This window comes from Lycorma delicatula, chromosome 7 (genome assembly GCF_047948215.1).
Source record: "Lycorma delicatula isolate Av1 chromosome 7, ASM4794821v1, whole genome shotgun sequence".
In the NCBI taxonomy this organism is placed as follows: Eukaryota; Metazoa; Arthropoda; class Insecta; order Hemiptera; family Fulgoridae; genus Lycorma; species Lycorma delicatula.
In genome coordinates, this window is record NC_134461.1 from 24,333,083 (window position 1) to 24,346,267 (window position 13,185).

The 13,185-nt window shown below is 29.6% G+C and overlaps 1 protein-coding gene across 8 annotated transcripts in view; it reads right to left on the reverse strand.

The window, feature by feature from the left end:
• Window positions 1-757: 757 nt before the first annotated feature.
• Window positions 758-13,185, reverse strand: part of LOC142327594 (uncharacterized) — a 105,071-nt gene continuing 92,643 nt past the window's right edge. For all 8 annotated transcript variants that reach the window (XM_075370777.1, XM_075370775.1, XM_075370773.1 and 5 more), the window contains 2 exons: window positions 6,900-6,966; window positions 758-2,938 (listed from right to left, as the gene is read on the reverse strand). In XM_075370777.1, coding sequence (XP_075226892.1) covers window positions 1,841-2,464 — 624 coding nt within the window. In that variant the 5' untranslated portion in view covers window positions 2,465-2,938; window positions 6,900-6,966 and the 3' untranslated portion in view covers window positions 758-1,840. The remainder of the gene's footprint in view (window positions 2,939-6,899; window positions 6,967-13,185) is intronic.

A 13,185-nucleotide genomic window follows, 5' to 3' on the forward strand; every position in this document is an offset into this window, starting at 1 on the left:
GGAAGGCTACATTTAGTGCAGTATTTGATACTGCTAGGTGAATGTATGTTGGCATTGGTTTATATTACATATGGTTTCAAATTCATTTTGGATGTAGTAGTCACAATGAGAGAGTAAAAATACGTGAAGAATTTTATACTGCTATGTGAATGTATGTTTCATTGGTTCATAATATATAGGCTTTCAAATTCATATTGAGTAATGTAAACACAGTGTGAGAGCAAAAAAAGTGCTGAATTTGATACTCATAAGTGAATGTGTGTTGTTATTGGTTCATATTATAATGGCTTTATAATTCATATTAGATTATGTAAACACAGGGAGAGGGCAACATTAAGTGCTGCAATTGATACACATAGTTGAATGTATGTTGTCATTGGTTCATATTATATTGGCATTCAAATTCATAATGCATGCAGTAAAAACAGCTTGAGGACAACATTAGGTAAAAAATTTGATACTGATAGGTGAATGTATGTTGTCTTTGTTAACTTTGGATGACAATTTTTTAACATTGCTTTGATTACTTTAATATATTTTTCTTTACTAGTGCTTTTTAATCTCAAGTGATAGCATATTTCCACATTGTATTTGCAAAAAAACTCAATATTATTTCTTTGAGAATATCTAGGAAACATTTATAAATATCTAAAATTAGTTGTTTCTTTACTAAATCCTTAAGATCAAGTATAAGTAAAAAGATAAGATCAACATGCAAAGTAAGTAATTCATGTAAAAATTCAGTATATTCTTCATCAGTCTCTATAACATCTTCTATACAACATAAAAGTTCAATTATAATTTCTACACATTTTATATTTTTTATAGTATAGAAAAGCATTTTACTTTCACAAAGATATGCCAAATATTTACGAACACTTGCTCCATTATCTAATAGTAAAACCTTAATTTCCTCACACCCTCTTCGTAAAAATGCATGGCATAAAGTTGTACAACCATGATTTTCAGTAGCATCTATATAGGCACCATTTTCAATTAATGTATATATAATTTCTGTTTTAATACTTTTTCACCGTATAATATAGCATACATTATTGGCGTTAAACCTTTCCTATCACAAATATTTACATCAGCACCTTTCTGAATTAGAAAACTTACACGTTCCTTATTACAATTAACATCTTTTAATAAATACAATAAAAGTATATTATCATATTTGTTTATGTTCACTCCATTATCAATAAGTATTTGTATTATTTCTTTAAACATATGAGAACGAATAGCATAATTTAAAGGTGTCAATCCAATATTATCGATTACATTAACATCAGCTCCATGTTCGATGAGTTTAATAATGACATCGATATCACACTCATATTTTATAGCATAAATTAGAGGTGAATACCCTTTGTTATCAAGTGCTCTCACGTCGCCTCCATTATGTATGATCTAAAAATAATATTTTTATTCATTTTTAATTTTATTGCAAGCATTAAAAATGTTTCACCATATACATCTTTCACATTAATATTATTTCCATTTTGAATAATTTTGGCAATGAATTTATCATCACTTTTCTTTGCAACCTCTATACTGAACCAAAACTGATTGTAACTACCACTTATTTTACTAATATCAGCTCCTGATATTAGATTGATCACTTTATTGATCATTACAATAGATAACAGCATAATATAAACTTGTTCTGCCATATATATCCATTGCATTTACATTGGCTTCAGCATTAATCAATCTTCCGATATTCTCATTATTGTTATTTTTAATAGCATACATTAAAGGAGTAACTCCACCAGAATCACATTTATTGATGTCTGCACCTAAATTTATCAATTTATTTATTATTTCCACTTTGTAGTTTTTATTTATCGCATAATAATGGTGTTAATCCATGTCCATCAATGGCATTAACATCTGCACCGTTATCAATAAGTGCTGATATAATTTCCTTATCTCTATTAAGCTTTAAATCTATTATTAATGGTTTAGTACAATCATTTTCATCGGCGATAAAGTTTAAAATTTCATCATGGTATTTCATTTCATTAACATCTGCACCATTATGAATGATTTCTAAAATACAATCAGCACAACAATTATTATTCAGTGCCAAATATAGAAGACGATTATATATTTCATTCATTCTAAAAGTAGTGATTTCATTATTATAATTAAGCATATTCAAAAACTGTTTAATTCTACTTGGTTTAGATACTACTACATTAGTTAAGACTGTATCACTAAATGTGTATGGCGAGATCTCTAGTCTTCTCTTTGTAAGTTCTAACCACAAATCTTCATCTGCATTTAATGGTAATTTCATTAAAGGTTCTTCCATGGCATTATTTTTGGCATTTATATTTGCACCTGAATCTATCAACAATCTAATAACTGCGATATCGTCACCACTACAAAAATAACTTATTGCCAAATGTAATATTGAATTTCCCTTATGGTCACATATTTCATTAACATTTGCACCCATTTCTAATATTTATTTTATGAAATTTACATTTCTCTTACTCTTTATAGATTGCAATAATGGTGAAACATGTCTTTCATCTCTATCGTTAATAATTCCACCTCTGTCAATCAATCGTCTTATCATTTTGATATCCATACCAAGCCTTATAGCAGCAGTAATAATTGATGGTAAATTATTGGTTATATCAAAAATATTTTTAACATCAAAATAATCCAATAAAATAATCAACATTTCTTTACTTTTTGTCTTATAAAATAAATAATATAATTTAAAATTTGTCATTATCCTTTTGATTTCATCCGTGTTCCTTTCCAATATTTCAACAACTTTATCGACATCATCATCAACAATTCCTTCAACAATATTATCGTAACACATCTTTATGTTATGTTTTGGAGGACCTTGAAATATCTTTAATGTTCTTTTAGACACTTTTGAAACTTCATTACTTCTATCTCAAAACTTTATTACTATCTGAAAAATGAAATAAAAAATATTTTTAATTAAAATTTATTCTATGTATGATTTAATACTAACATGTATGATTTAATACATAATACTGTGGAACATATCGATGACTTCAGTGAAATTTAGCACATTATTCAATCCTGTGCAAGGTTTCTCAATCTTTTTATCTCAGCAAGTGCTTTTTTATTGGAGGGAGTCAGGGGCTTCAAACTGGCGATGGGTGAGGTCCTTGGCGAGGTCCACTTGTCTATTAAACAGGTGGAGGAAACTGTGAAGAAACCAGTCTCCATCGCCAATGTAATTGTCGCTCCTGGTCCTAAGTTGGTTAATCCCCTGCTGTCAGACCAGACACTGGCCATCAAAATTAAGGGGGCCGCCATTAAGAAAGTCCTGTATAACCTGGTCAGAGGGCTTCGACAGAGCTAACCCTAAAGAAGGTCCTGACCTTTAGTGGGAAAGGTTCCAGATTTCCCAGTCACTAAGAAAAGGGAATGGCATAATTCTGGTGGCATAATGAGCAGCAGACAGCATGACTGCTAAAGGCTGATGTTCTCAAAAAGAACGGGTTGAAGGTTCAGTTACTGGCCGAGCAAAGACCAATTTAAGTTGATACGATAAATTTTATATTTATGATAGCCATATATGTAGTACAGATAGGGTGCGCCTATCCAATTTAGTTTAATATATGACAAATGAACAGCCGGACACAAAAAGCTACTGGTGGATTTACTAAGCGTATACCGTTCACACTACTAAGTTAGATCTAGGAGCTAATAGGATATTGGTTAATTAAACTGTTTGAGGCACAGAAGCGCTTCGTGGTACGGACATCCAGTCTTATGCTTTAGGGCATTTGTTGCCCTGCTTTGTTGTCGCTGGTGGTAGCAAGGGAGGGGGGCAGTAGAAGGCCCACAGAAAATTGGGGTTGTTCAGGCAGTCTAGGAAGGTGATAGCTGATTAAAAAAAAGACAAAAATTGTTTTCCAGATATTTCAAACTATAATTAAATATTTACTACAATAGTTCAAAAATTAAAGGGACACCTATATTTCTAATGAAAAAAAAAAATTAAAGCTTGAGAATATTTCAAAAACCATCAAATTAGAAAAAAAAACCAGTGAGAAGAAAAGATTTTCTTCGTATTTGATCGAACACATTGGGAAATTAAATTTTCTCAGTAAACTGTAATAAAATCATTTAAATCGTTTATCATATTTCCCGATCTAAGTAACGTATTGATACAAATAAATATGTTAATTAAAGCGTTCTGATCTAATTATATAAATAAAATTGTAATTTTTTTGAAAATCAATTTTATTAAAAATACTTCAAAATATGATTAAATATGCTTTTTAATTGCTCTCATTTAAAATGTAAGCTTAACTCAGAAATAGGATATACCATGTTTAAAAACAATAATTGCAGTTATTAAGATGCTCTCTTAAAAACCGCAATTGCAATTATTATTTTTAACAGATGGCAATATCAAAAATTTTGGGGGCGCTAGGAAATGTTTGATTCTCAATGTAAAGCAGTAAGCGAAAAAGTTTGACTATCAATGCTTTGGGGCGACCGAATGAGGTGGTGGCAGGAGAAATGCCAATATACCAACTTTTATTTACCTCGGAGACCACCATTGTATGGCTTCAGAGGATGAGATGAATGATGACAAGCAATATGTGAAAATGCCATGCCCAACCAGGATTCAAACCCAGGACCTCCGGACGAATACCAACTTAAGTTTATATAAGATCACTGTAAAATAACATATACTTAGTAAAAATGAATTTCAAACTGCTGAAGTAAAATTTTCAGCATTCTGGCTTTTGGATTAGCCTGTCTTGGTTCGATCCCCTTTATAATCTAACATTTTACATTTTTAATTTTCCTCGTAATATACATGTCATCATGTATGAGGTCGTAATTTAAAAAGAATTACGGCGTGTTTAGTATAATCAACTTATGAAGCATGGCCAAGTTACTCAATGCAACTAACAAACGCTGTGCGAGGGTTTATAAAAATTTTCTCTTTAACCACAAAATTCTCACAACACTCATGATAATTTACTCACCTATTCGTGCACATCTATATAAGTGCAGTGCAACATTAAACTTCATCCACTCATACATTTGATGAGACCATACCCTGCGCAACAGTTTAATGACAATGACACATTTAATTACTGTCAAAAGAGTTTTTGAAAATGTTTTTTCAATACTGACCCAAAAATCCAGAATATAAAACGGCTTGGATGTCAATCACAGAATGTGAACAATATAGTTTTGGCAATTTATGTTATATATAATTTTATACAAAGTACATCGAAATTATGGTCTAATTCCAAAAATTTACTAATAAAAACAATGACACCATATACAAAAGTAACTAAAAACTTTTCCGTTACTGAGAAGAAATACATCCAAGATGTTTTTCGTTTAAGAAAAAATATTATAAGTAATAAAATAAATAACCTCAACATAAACCATGAATATAAAAACAAATTATAAAATAAAAAATTGATATGTTTACATAGTTAATTTTAATAATTTAAATACGAATACATGAAATGATGTTAACAGAAATACTTTAAATAACAGATAAAATCTATAAGAATTCTGTATACAAAAGGCTGACATCAAAGTTGTTATACTTTTCTGGCATTGGTTATTTATTTCTATACATCATAGTGGAAAAATTGTAAAATTTTTTTTTAAATTCATAAGAAACTGTTTTTAAACTTAATTTGCACCCAAAATATAATGTATTATTTTTTTGGATCCATTCCAGTACTACTAATCTTAGGAAGACACAAAAAATTTGATTAAAAGAATGTCATTTTTCCAAATTTTGGGAAAGGTGAGAATTTTGGGAAAAATTAAAAAAAAAACATTTTATATATGCATGTACTGAGCTTAATATAAATTAGTTACGTTGGCAAAATTTTGAGAAAATTAAACCCCAACAACCCTACTCCTGCCGATTTGACCTCGAAATGTTAAAAACAAATATGCCCAGTATACATATGTCTCTATGCCAAATTTCATCAAAATCAATTTATCTATTTAAAGGTTATTAAGCTTCAAACACGCCAATGTACGTACATAGATACGTCATTAATACCTAGTTTTTGTTTTTTTTAAGGTCTGTAGTGATGAATCGTCGAGAAATGCAACTTTTAATGCTGACCTCTTAAAAACCCATACCCCATTTTTTGAGCGATTACCATATTTTCATTCTTGCAGCATAGCTCTTCTGGAGCTCTGATGCAAGGAAAACAAAAATTGATGTATTATATTAATATTATTTAATTAAAAACAATATTATGTATTTAAATACAAATACAATAATATTTTGGTGTTGCATTAAATGTAGAACAAAGATACAACAAAATAATTCACAATTCAGCAGAAACCTACAGAGTGTTACTTGATTCAGTTGCCTTACTACAGTTTACAACACTTACGTTTAAATTGCCAACTAAATATTTCTTCCTATAATTTTAATAATTATTAAAATATCAATGAATAAATTTTGAGAAAAAAAATTAGCCAAGATACACTATAAGTTCATGAAAACTATATTCATTTAACATGACGATTTTTGTAACTGAAGTATACTTGTTAATTTTGTGAAATTACACCACAAAATGTACTTATATAGAACTTAATAATTAAACATCTTTATAATTACTACTCAGTGGTAGTAATTCATAAAGATGAAAAAAAAATAGTCAGTTAACAAGTAACCCAGGAAAGATATAATGATTACAGAATTTTTATTTATTTATTTACTACAGAAAATTTCATGTATACCAATAAAAAATTTGCAGAAATGAAATTGTAATAAACACATGTTGGAACTATTAAATACGTTGAACCATTACAATTAAGAAGTAATCAAAGAAAATGAGAAGATATATAACAAATAACTTAATAATACTGCAGAAATTTAGACAGACAAAACAAACCTTTAATTATATGAGCCTCAACCTAAACACAGCTACATCAAGAAAGCAGTTTCTTCATCACCCAGTCCTCAGAAATCAAAACCAATAAAATAAATCTACAATACAGGCGTCACTCGTAACATAATAGAATAATTATATAATATCAATACAATAATGAAGCAAGCAATAAATTAACAATATTGTCTTTCGTACAAATATTTAGAAATACAATAAATATGTCATAATTAAGAAAAATATGTTCACATATATGATCAGAATGTTCAACACTACGACAATTATTCTTATCAGCTTCATATTTCTTAGGATCATATGATTTAATAATCCTATTTGTTATAAGTAATTTCTACAAAGCTATTAACTTACTTAAATGTCTTTTACTTTATATCTATCTTATAGTTATTTATTTTCATAATAATTATATCATAATAAATTGGAAATAGTTGTTCAATTTGTTCATCATTGTAAATACAAAAATTATCAGATTCTGATATTAGATTCATCTCATATTCAGATAATTTACAACAAAATTTAAAAACACAATAAATTATCTACAATGTTTATAGATTGCATCTTATGTAATTAAACATTACAATCATTAATAAATTCAGTATAGTTTAATTTTACTTGAGTGTATCTATCTAACTCTTCAGAAAGAACTAAAATAAAAGTAAATGTTTTATAAATGGTCTTACTGCAGCTTGAAAAAAGCCGTAACTGTATTGCAATTGATTACACGTTAATATTCCATACTTATTTCTTGCAGTAACATCAACATTAGCATATATAATTAAAATATTAACTTTGTCTTGTGAAGAACCGAAATGAAATGGTGTATTCAGATGAGAATCTGCCAATTCAGCATAACAATGTTTTTCTAAAAACTGCATTGTACAATTTAACAATTCTTTTGTAATTTACATGTTACATAAATTTTATTCTATCGACATCATCTAAATCACTATAAAATAATTTTTCAACGTAAATCTCCGGAGCTTTATTAAAAATCAGTGGCTTATCTTTCTTTACCAAATCCTTATGATAAGAAAAAAAGGCAAGTTCAACATTAAAAGTATATAATTTACATAAAAACTATGTATGATCATCATCATCATTCTCATTAATATCTTCTTTACAGTATAAAAGTTCAATTACAATTACACACAATTATCACAATTACACCTGTAATATAATTTTGAGTGTAAATTAAACGGGTCTCACTTTCACCAAGATTTGCCAAATATTTACAAACACTTGCTCCAAGTGCTAATAGTAAAATAAGAATTTCCTCATTTTCATAATTTTTATGAAAAAATGCATGGTATAACGCTGTACAACCACCTTTATCAGTAGCATCTATATGCGCGCCACTTTTAATTAAGATAGATATGTCTGTTTTAATACTTTTTTCACCGTATAATATAGCATACATTATTGGCGTTAAAACTTTATTATCATAAATATTTACATCAGCACCTTTCTGAATCACAAAGCTTGCATGTACTTTATTATAATTAACATTTTTTAATATATACAATAAAAATGTATTATTTTAATTATGTGTGAATATAAATTAATTATAAATATCAAATTTCCATAGCAGTTTCTGTGCTAGGTGTTGAAAGCGATATAAAGTAAATAAAATAAACAAAATTTTACCTATACTATTACATAAAGAGGAAGAAGGTTTTTGTTTGTTCAGGATAAACAAAAAAACTAGTAACTAATCCTTCCATCTCACCAAGTACTGTTTTTATCATGTGGGTTAGTAAGGACTTTACATGGATCTAAATCACTCAAAGGTAAATAACCTAAGCTTCTGACTCGACGTAAAACAATATAAACTTGTCCTTCTGCAAATTTGTGTACCATTACAGCTAAACTTAAAATTAGGTATCATATGTGAATCTACATCTCCCTATCTTTTGGTTGATTGTAACGTTGTACTTCCTGGTATAATAGGTACACAACCACCTTCATCTTTCATTTTTGCAACTAGTTCTGTCATTGAATTTTATTAACACAGCTTTCGGTAACTCAAAAATTGGTCCCTTCATACAGCAGGACATTTGAATTTCTTCACAATTCCCATATTGTTGTTAACTAAACCATCAGAACTCAATGTATTATGCTGTAACATAACTCTTAAACCCTCTGCCGATTGCACATTAAGCAACAGGCCACCACAATAACATTCCCAGGGGTGCTTTCCCGATGTTGCAGGTTATAAAAAGTGCTTTAATTAGGCACAAAAAATTATAAAATTATTTTTAAAAAAACTCCACCGACATCAAAATGGACTAAAATGAATAAATAATATTGTTCAAATACTTAATTCCTTAGACACTTTTTTGAATCTGCGCCAAAATACATATCATACTTAAGTGATTCTTGAATGGACTTGGAGATTGCATAACGGCTTATAAAAAGATTTAATAATCACAACAAAAAGCCGCTATAAATGAATTAAAGAGAGCCCAGAAACGTATGATAAACCCACCGGGTTGGTCTAGTGGTGAACGCATCTTCCCAAATCAGCTGATTTGGAAGTCGAGAGTTCCACTGTTCAAGTCCTAGTAAAGCCAGCTATTTTTACACAGACTTGAATACTAGATCGTGGATACCGGTGTTCTATGTTGGTTGGGTTTCAATTAACCACACATCTCAGGTATGGTCAAACTGAGAATGTACAAGACTACACTTCATTCATACATATCATGGTATCACCAAAAAAGATGATGAAGATGTTGTTGATACAATTAAAAAAGTGGGAGACGTAATTGGTTTCCAAATTACGGATGAGATGATTGATGCTTGTCACAGATTGCCAGAGAAAAATAATATGTCCGACGGAATAATTGTCAAGTTCGTCAGAAGGCGGGATAAAGAAAATTTCATGAATAAGAAACGAGATAAAAAATTTATCACTACATTAAACATGAGATTTACAACTGATACTCCTGTGTACATAAATGAGTCGCTCTGTCCACCAAGGAGACGGCTATATGCGCTCGCTCGGCAGGCAAAAAAGTTTAAAGGTTACAAGTACATCTGGCTACGAGATGGGAAAATACTTATGCGGAAGAATGAAAAAGACAAAGTTGTGCAGATTCGGAATGAAGAGGACTTAAACAAATTACCGTAAGCACACTTATTTATGTTAAAATAAATTTTTATTTCTAATGATCTCTACCAATTTTAATAAATTAATGAACTGTGAATTTAAAATTATGCACCAAAACATTAGTAGTCTAAGAAAGAACTTTGATGAATTATTAGTTAATTTATCTAAATTTAAAAACATGCCGGATTTAATTGTTTTATCGGAAATTTGAATAATGTCAAATTTTCTTTATCTCTGTCTGCATCTGATGCAATTCTTATTGACCTAGTGCACAATGGTATTGAATATACAATACTTGCGCTATATAGGTTACATAGTAAGGATAAGAGGCACTTCATAAATGAATTTAATGATGTGCTGTCTAAAATTAATTCTAATAACTGCATAATAATCTGTGACTTTAACTTAAAGTTACTTTCCGAATCCCACTTAATAGATGAATAAAAAACTGTTTATAACTGCCATGGATTTGAATCATTAGTCAATGAACCCACACGACTTACAAATGGAACATGCATTGATCACTTATTGTCAAGAATAGAAAATAAAAATAATTATGAAATAGTTTCAACTGTGAGTCATTTGCAGATAACAGATCATAGTATTATAGGTGTCGGGATATCGCATATTTGTAATGTGACGCATTCCAATATTATTAAAAATGATATGAATGCTATTAAAACTGATTATCATAAATTCATTTCCCTTATCGCTAAAGTAGACTGGCGTGATGTTTATATACATAACGATGCGTCAGCAGCTTTTGATATTTTCATAAGAAAATTTACTGAAATTATAAACGAATCTCAAACTTAGTCATACAGGGTAAGCAATTCAAAAAATTAAAACCATGGATAACAAATAAACTGTGTGAAATGATATCAATACGCAATTCATTATACAAAAAAACAATAGCGCACCCTAATAACGTACATTTAATTAAACATTATAAAACATATAGGAATAAACTTAAAATTAAGATTACATCGGCTAAACAAAATACTATGATAACATGTTTGACAGATGTAAAGGAAATTCTAAGAACGAGTGGGAAGTAATTAATTCCTTAACCGGTCAAAAAAGAAATGATAAAAGTTATTGAACTAAATAATGGAAATAATAAAAATATCTTTGAACCACTTCAAGTAGCTAACATATTTAACGATTATTTCATAAATGTTGTAAGTGACTTACGTAAACAATTAAATGAAAGTTGTAATGATCTGGCAAATATAAAATGTGAAGTGTCATCAATGTTTGTTGAGCCTGTCCTTAATGCTGAGATTGAAAATATTATCAAAATCTCAAAAACAATAAGTCCCCTGGTATCGATAGAATAAGCTCAAAAATTGTTAAATTAGCGGTAGATCATATATCACATGTCTTAACCTTTCTTGTAAATATAAGCCTCCAATCTGGAAAATTCCCGGACGCTTTAAAAAAAGCAGTAGTAATATCTGTCTTTAAAAAAGGAGATAAAAACTCTTGTTACTCAATATAGACCAATATCTCTACTCTCTATCTTCTCTAAAATCTATGAGAAATGTATGAAGAACAGATTAATATCGTACCTCAATAAAACTTCTTTTTTTAATAAAAACCAATATGGATTTATGGCTGAGAGCAATACTGAAAAGGCGCTCTTAAATTTTACTACCCAAGTATTTCAGGGCATAAACGATAAGAAATGTGTGAGCGGTCTATTTTTAGACATAACAAAAGCTTTTGATTGTGCAGACCACAATGTCCTTTTACGCATTCTGTGGATCAGTGGTATTAGAGGTGTTTCATTTGATTGGTTTGAGAGCTATCTGATCAACAGGAAACAATGCGTGAGAATAAAAGGGTGTTTAAGTAATTTTGCTAGGGTACAATATGGAGTCCCACAAGGATCCGTATGGGAGCCATACTATTCATAATATATGTAAATAGTGTCTGTTCGGCACCGCTTAAAGGTAATGTATATGCGTTTGCAGATGATACTGCCTTGTGTTATGTCCGCAACACCTGGATTGAAGTGGCTGAGGAGATGCAATCAGATTTAGACGCACTGCGGTTATGCTTATCACATCATTATATGATCTTGAGCGTTGAAAAAACTTTGTATATCAACTTTTGCTTAAAGGGGAAAATAAAATTGCCGCTTACAGTAAAATATAAATGTAAAAAACGTGTGATAAATAAATCCGACTGTTTAGAATGTAGAGATCGAACTATGTTATATTTGTAAATACTTGGGCATTGTGTTAGATAGCGGTCTAACCTGGAAGAATCATATTGCGCTATTAAATCAAAAACTTTTAAGCTATCTTAGGATATTTTATTTTTTAAACAAACTATTCTCAAAAATAACCACGAGAAAACTTTATTTTGCTATTGCACATAGTCGACTAGACTATGGCATCAGCTGTTGGGGAGGAACTTATGTTACAAATTTAAATTCCATAATCAAAATCCAAAAAAGATTCGTTAGAATGATAAATAAAAAAAGAAATACGGATCATTCTTTGCCAATATTTAGGGAATTGTCTATATTACCGCTACGTTATTTATATGTTTATAAAGTAATGAAAATTATCTTTATCAGAAGCGGTCATAGAAATAGTATGATAACCGAATACGAAATTAGAAGTAAAAGGAATGTATATGTCCCCAGAGCAAATAAAACGAGTTATATGAAGTTCTTTTCAAGTACTGCTCCTAGATTGTATAACATACTTCCTAATCATATAAAGACCAGTAGGAACCTAAACACTTTCTTAAAGCTACTAAGACGATGGCTTATTAATATTGAAGATGATGAAAGTATGTTCCATGTAATTACATGATTTATGATTACATATATAATTAATTATAATGGTTTATACTATTGGTCTTAACACAGTAATAGATTTTTTACATATGTAACGTAACGAGCAGCACTGGATGAAAGGTTTATTAGTAAACATAAATATTTGGCGACGATTGATCTTCTCTATACTTAACTGCAGAAAAGATAAGTTTCCACCAGAATAAATCATGAATTGAACCAAAACTAATCCTCCTGTATAAGATAAACTGTTTACTTTTCCCCCTACTCAAACTAAAAAGATTTTTTTGAGTAATAATTTTCTTACCTGGCAACAGGTAAAAACACCCACTTCTGTCACTTTTTCAATGAGCTGT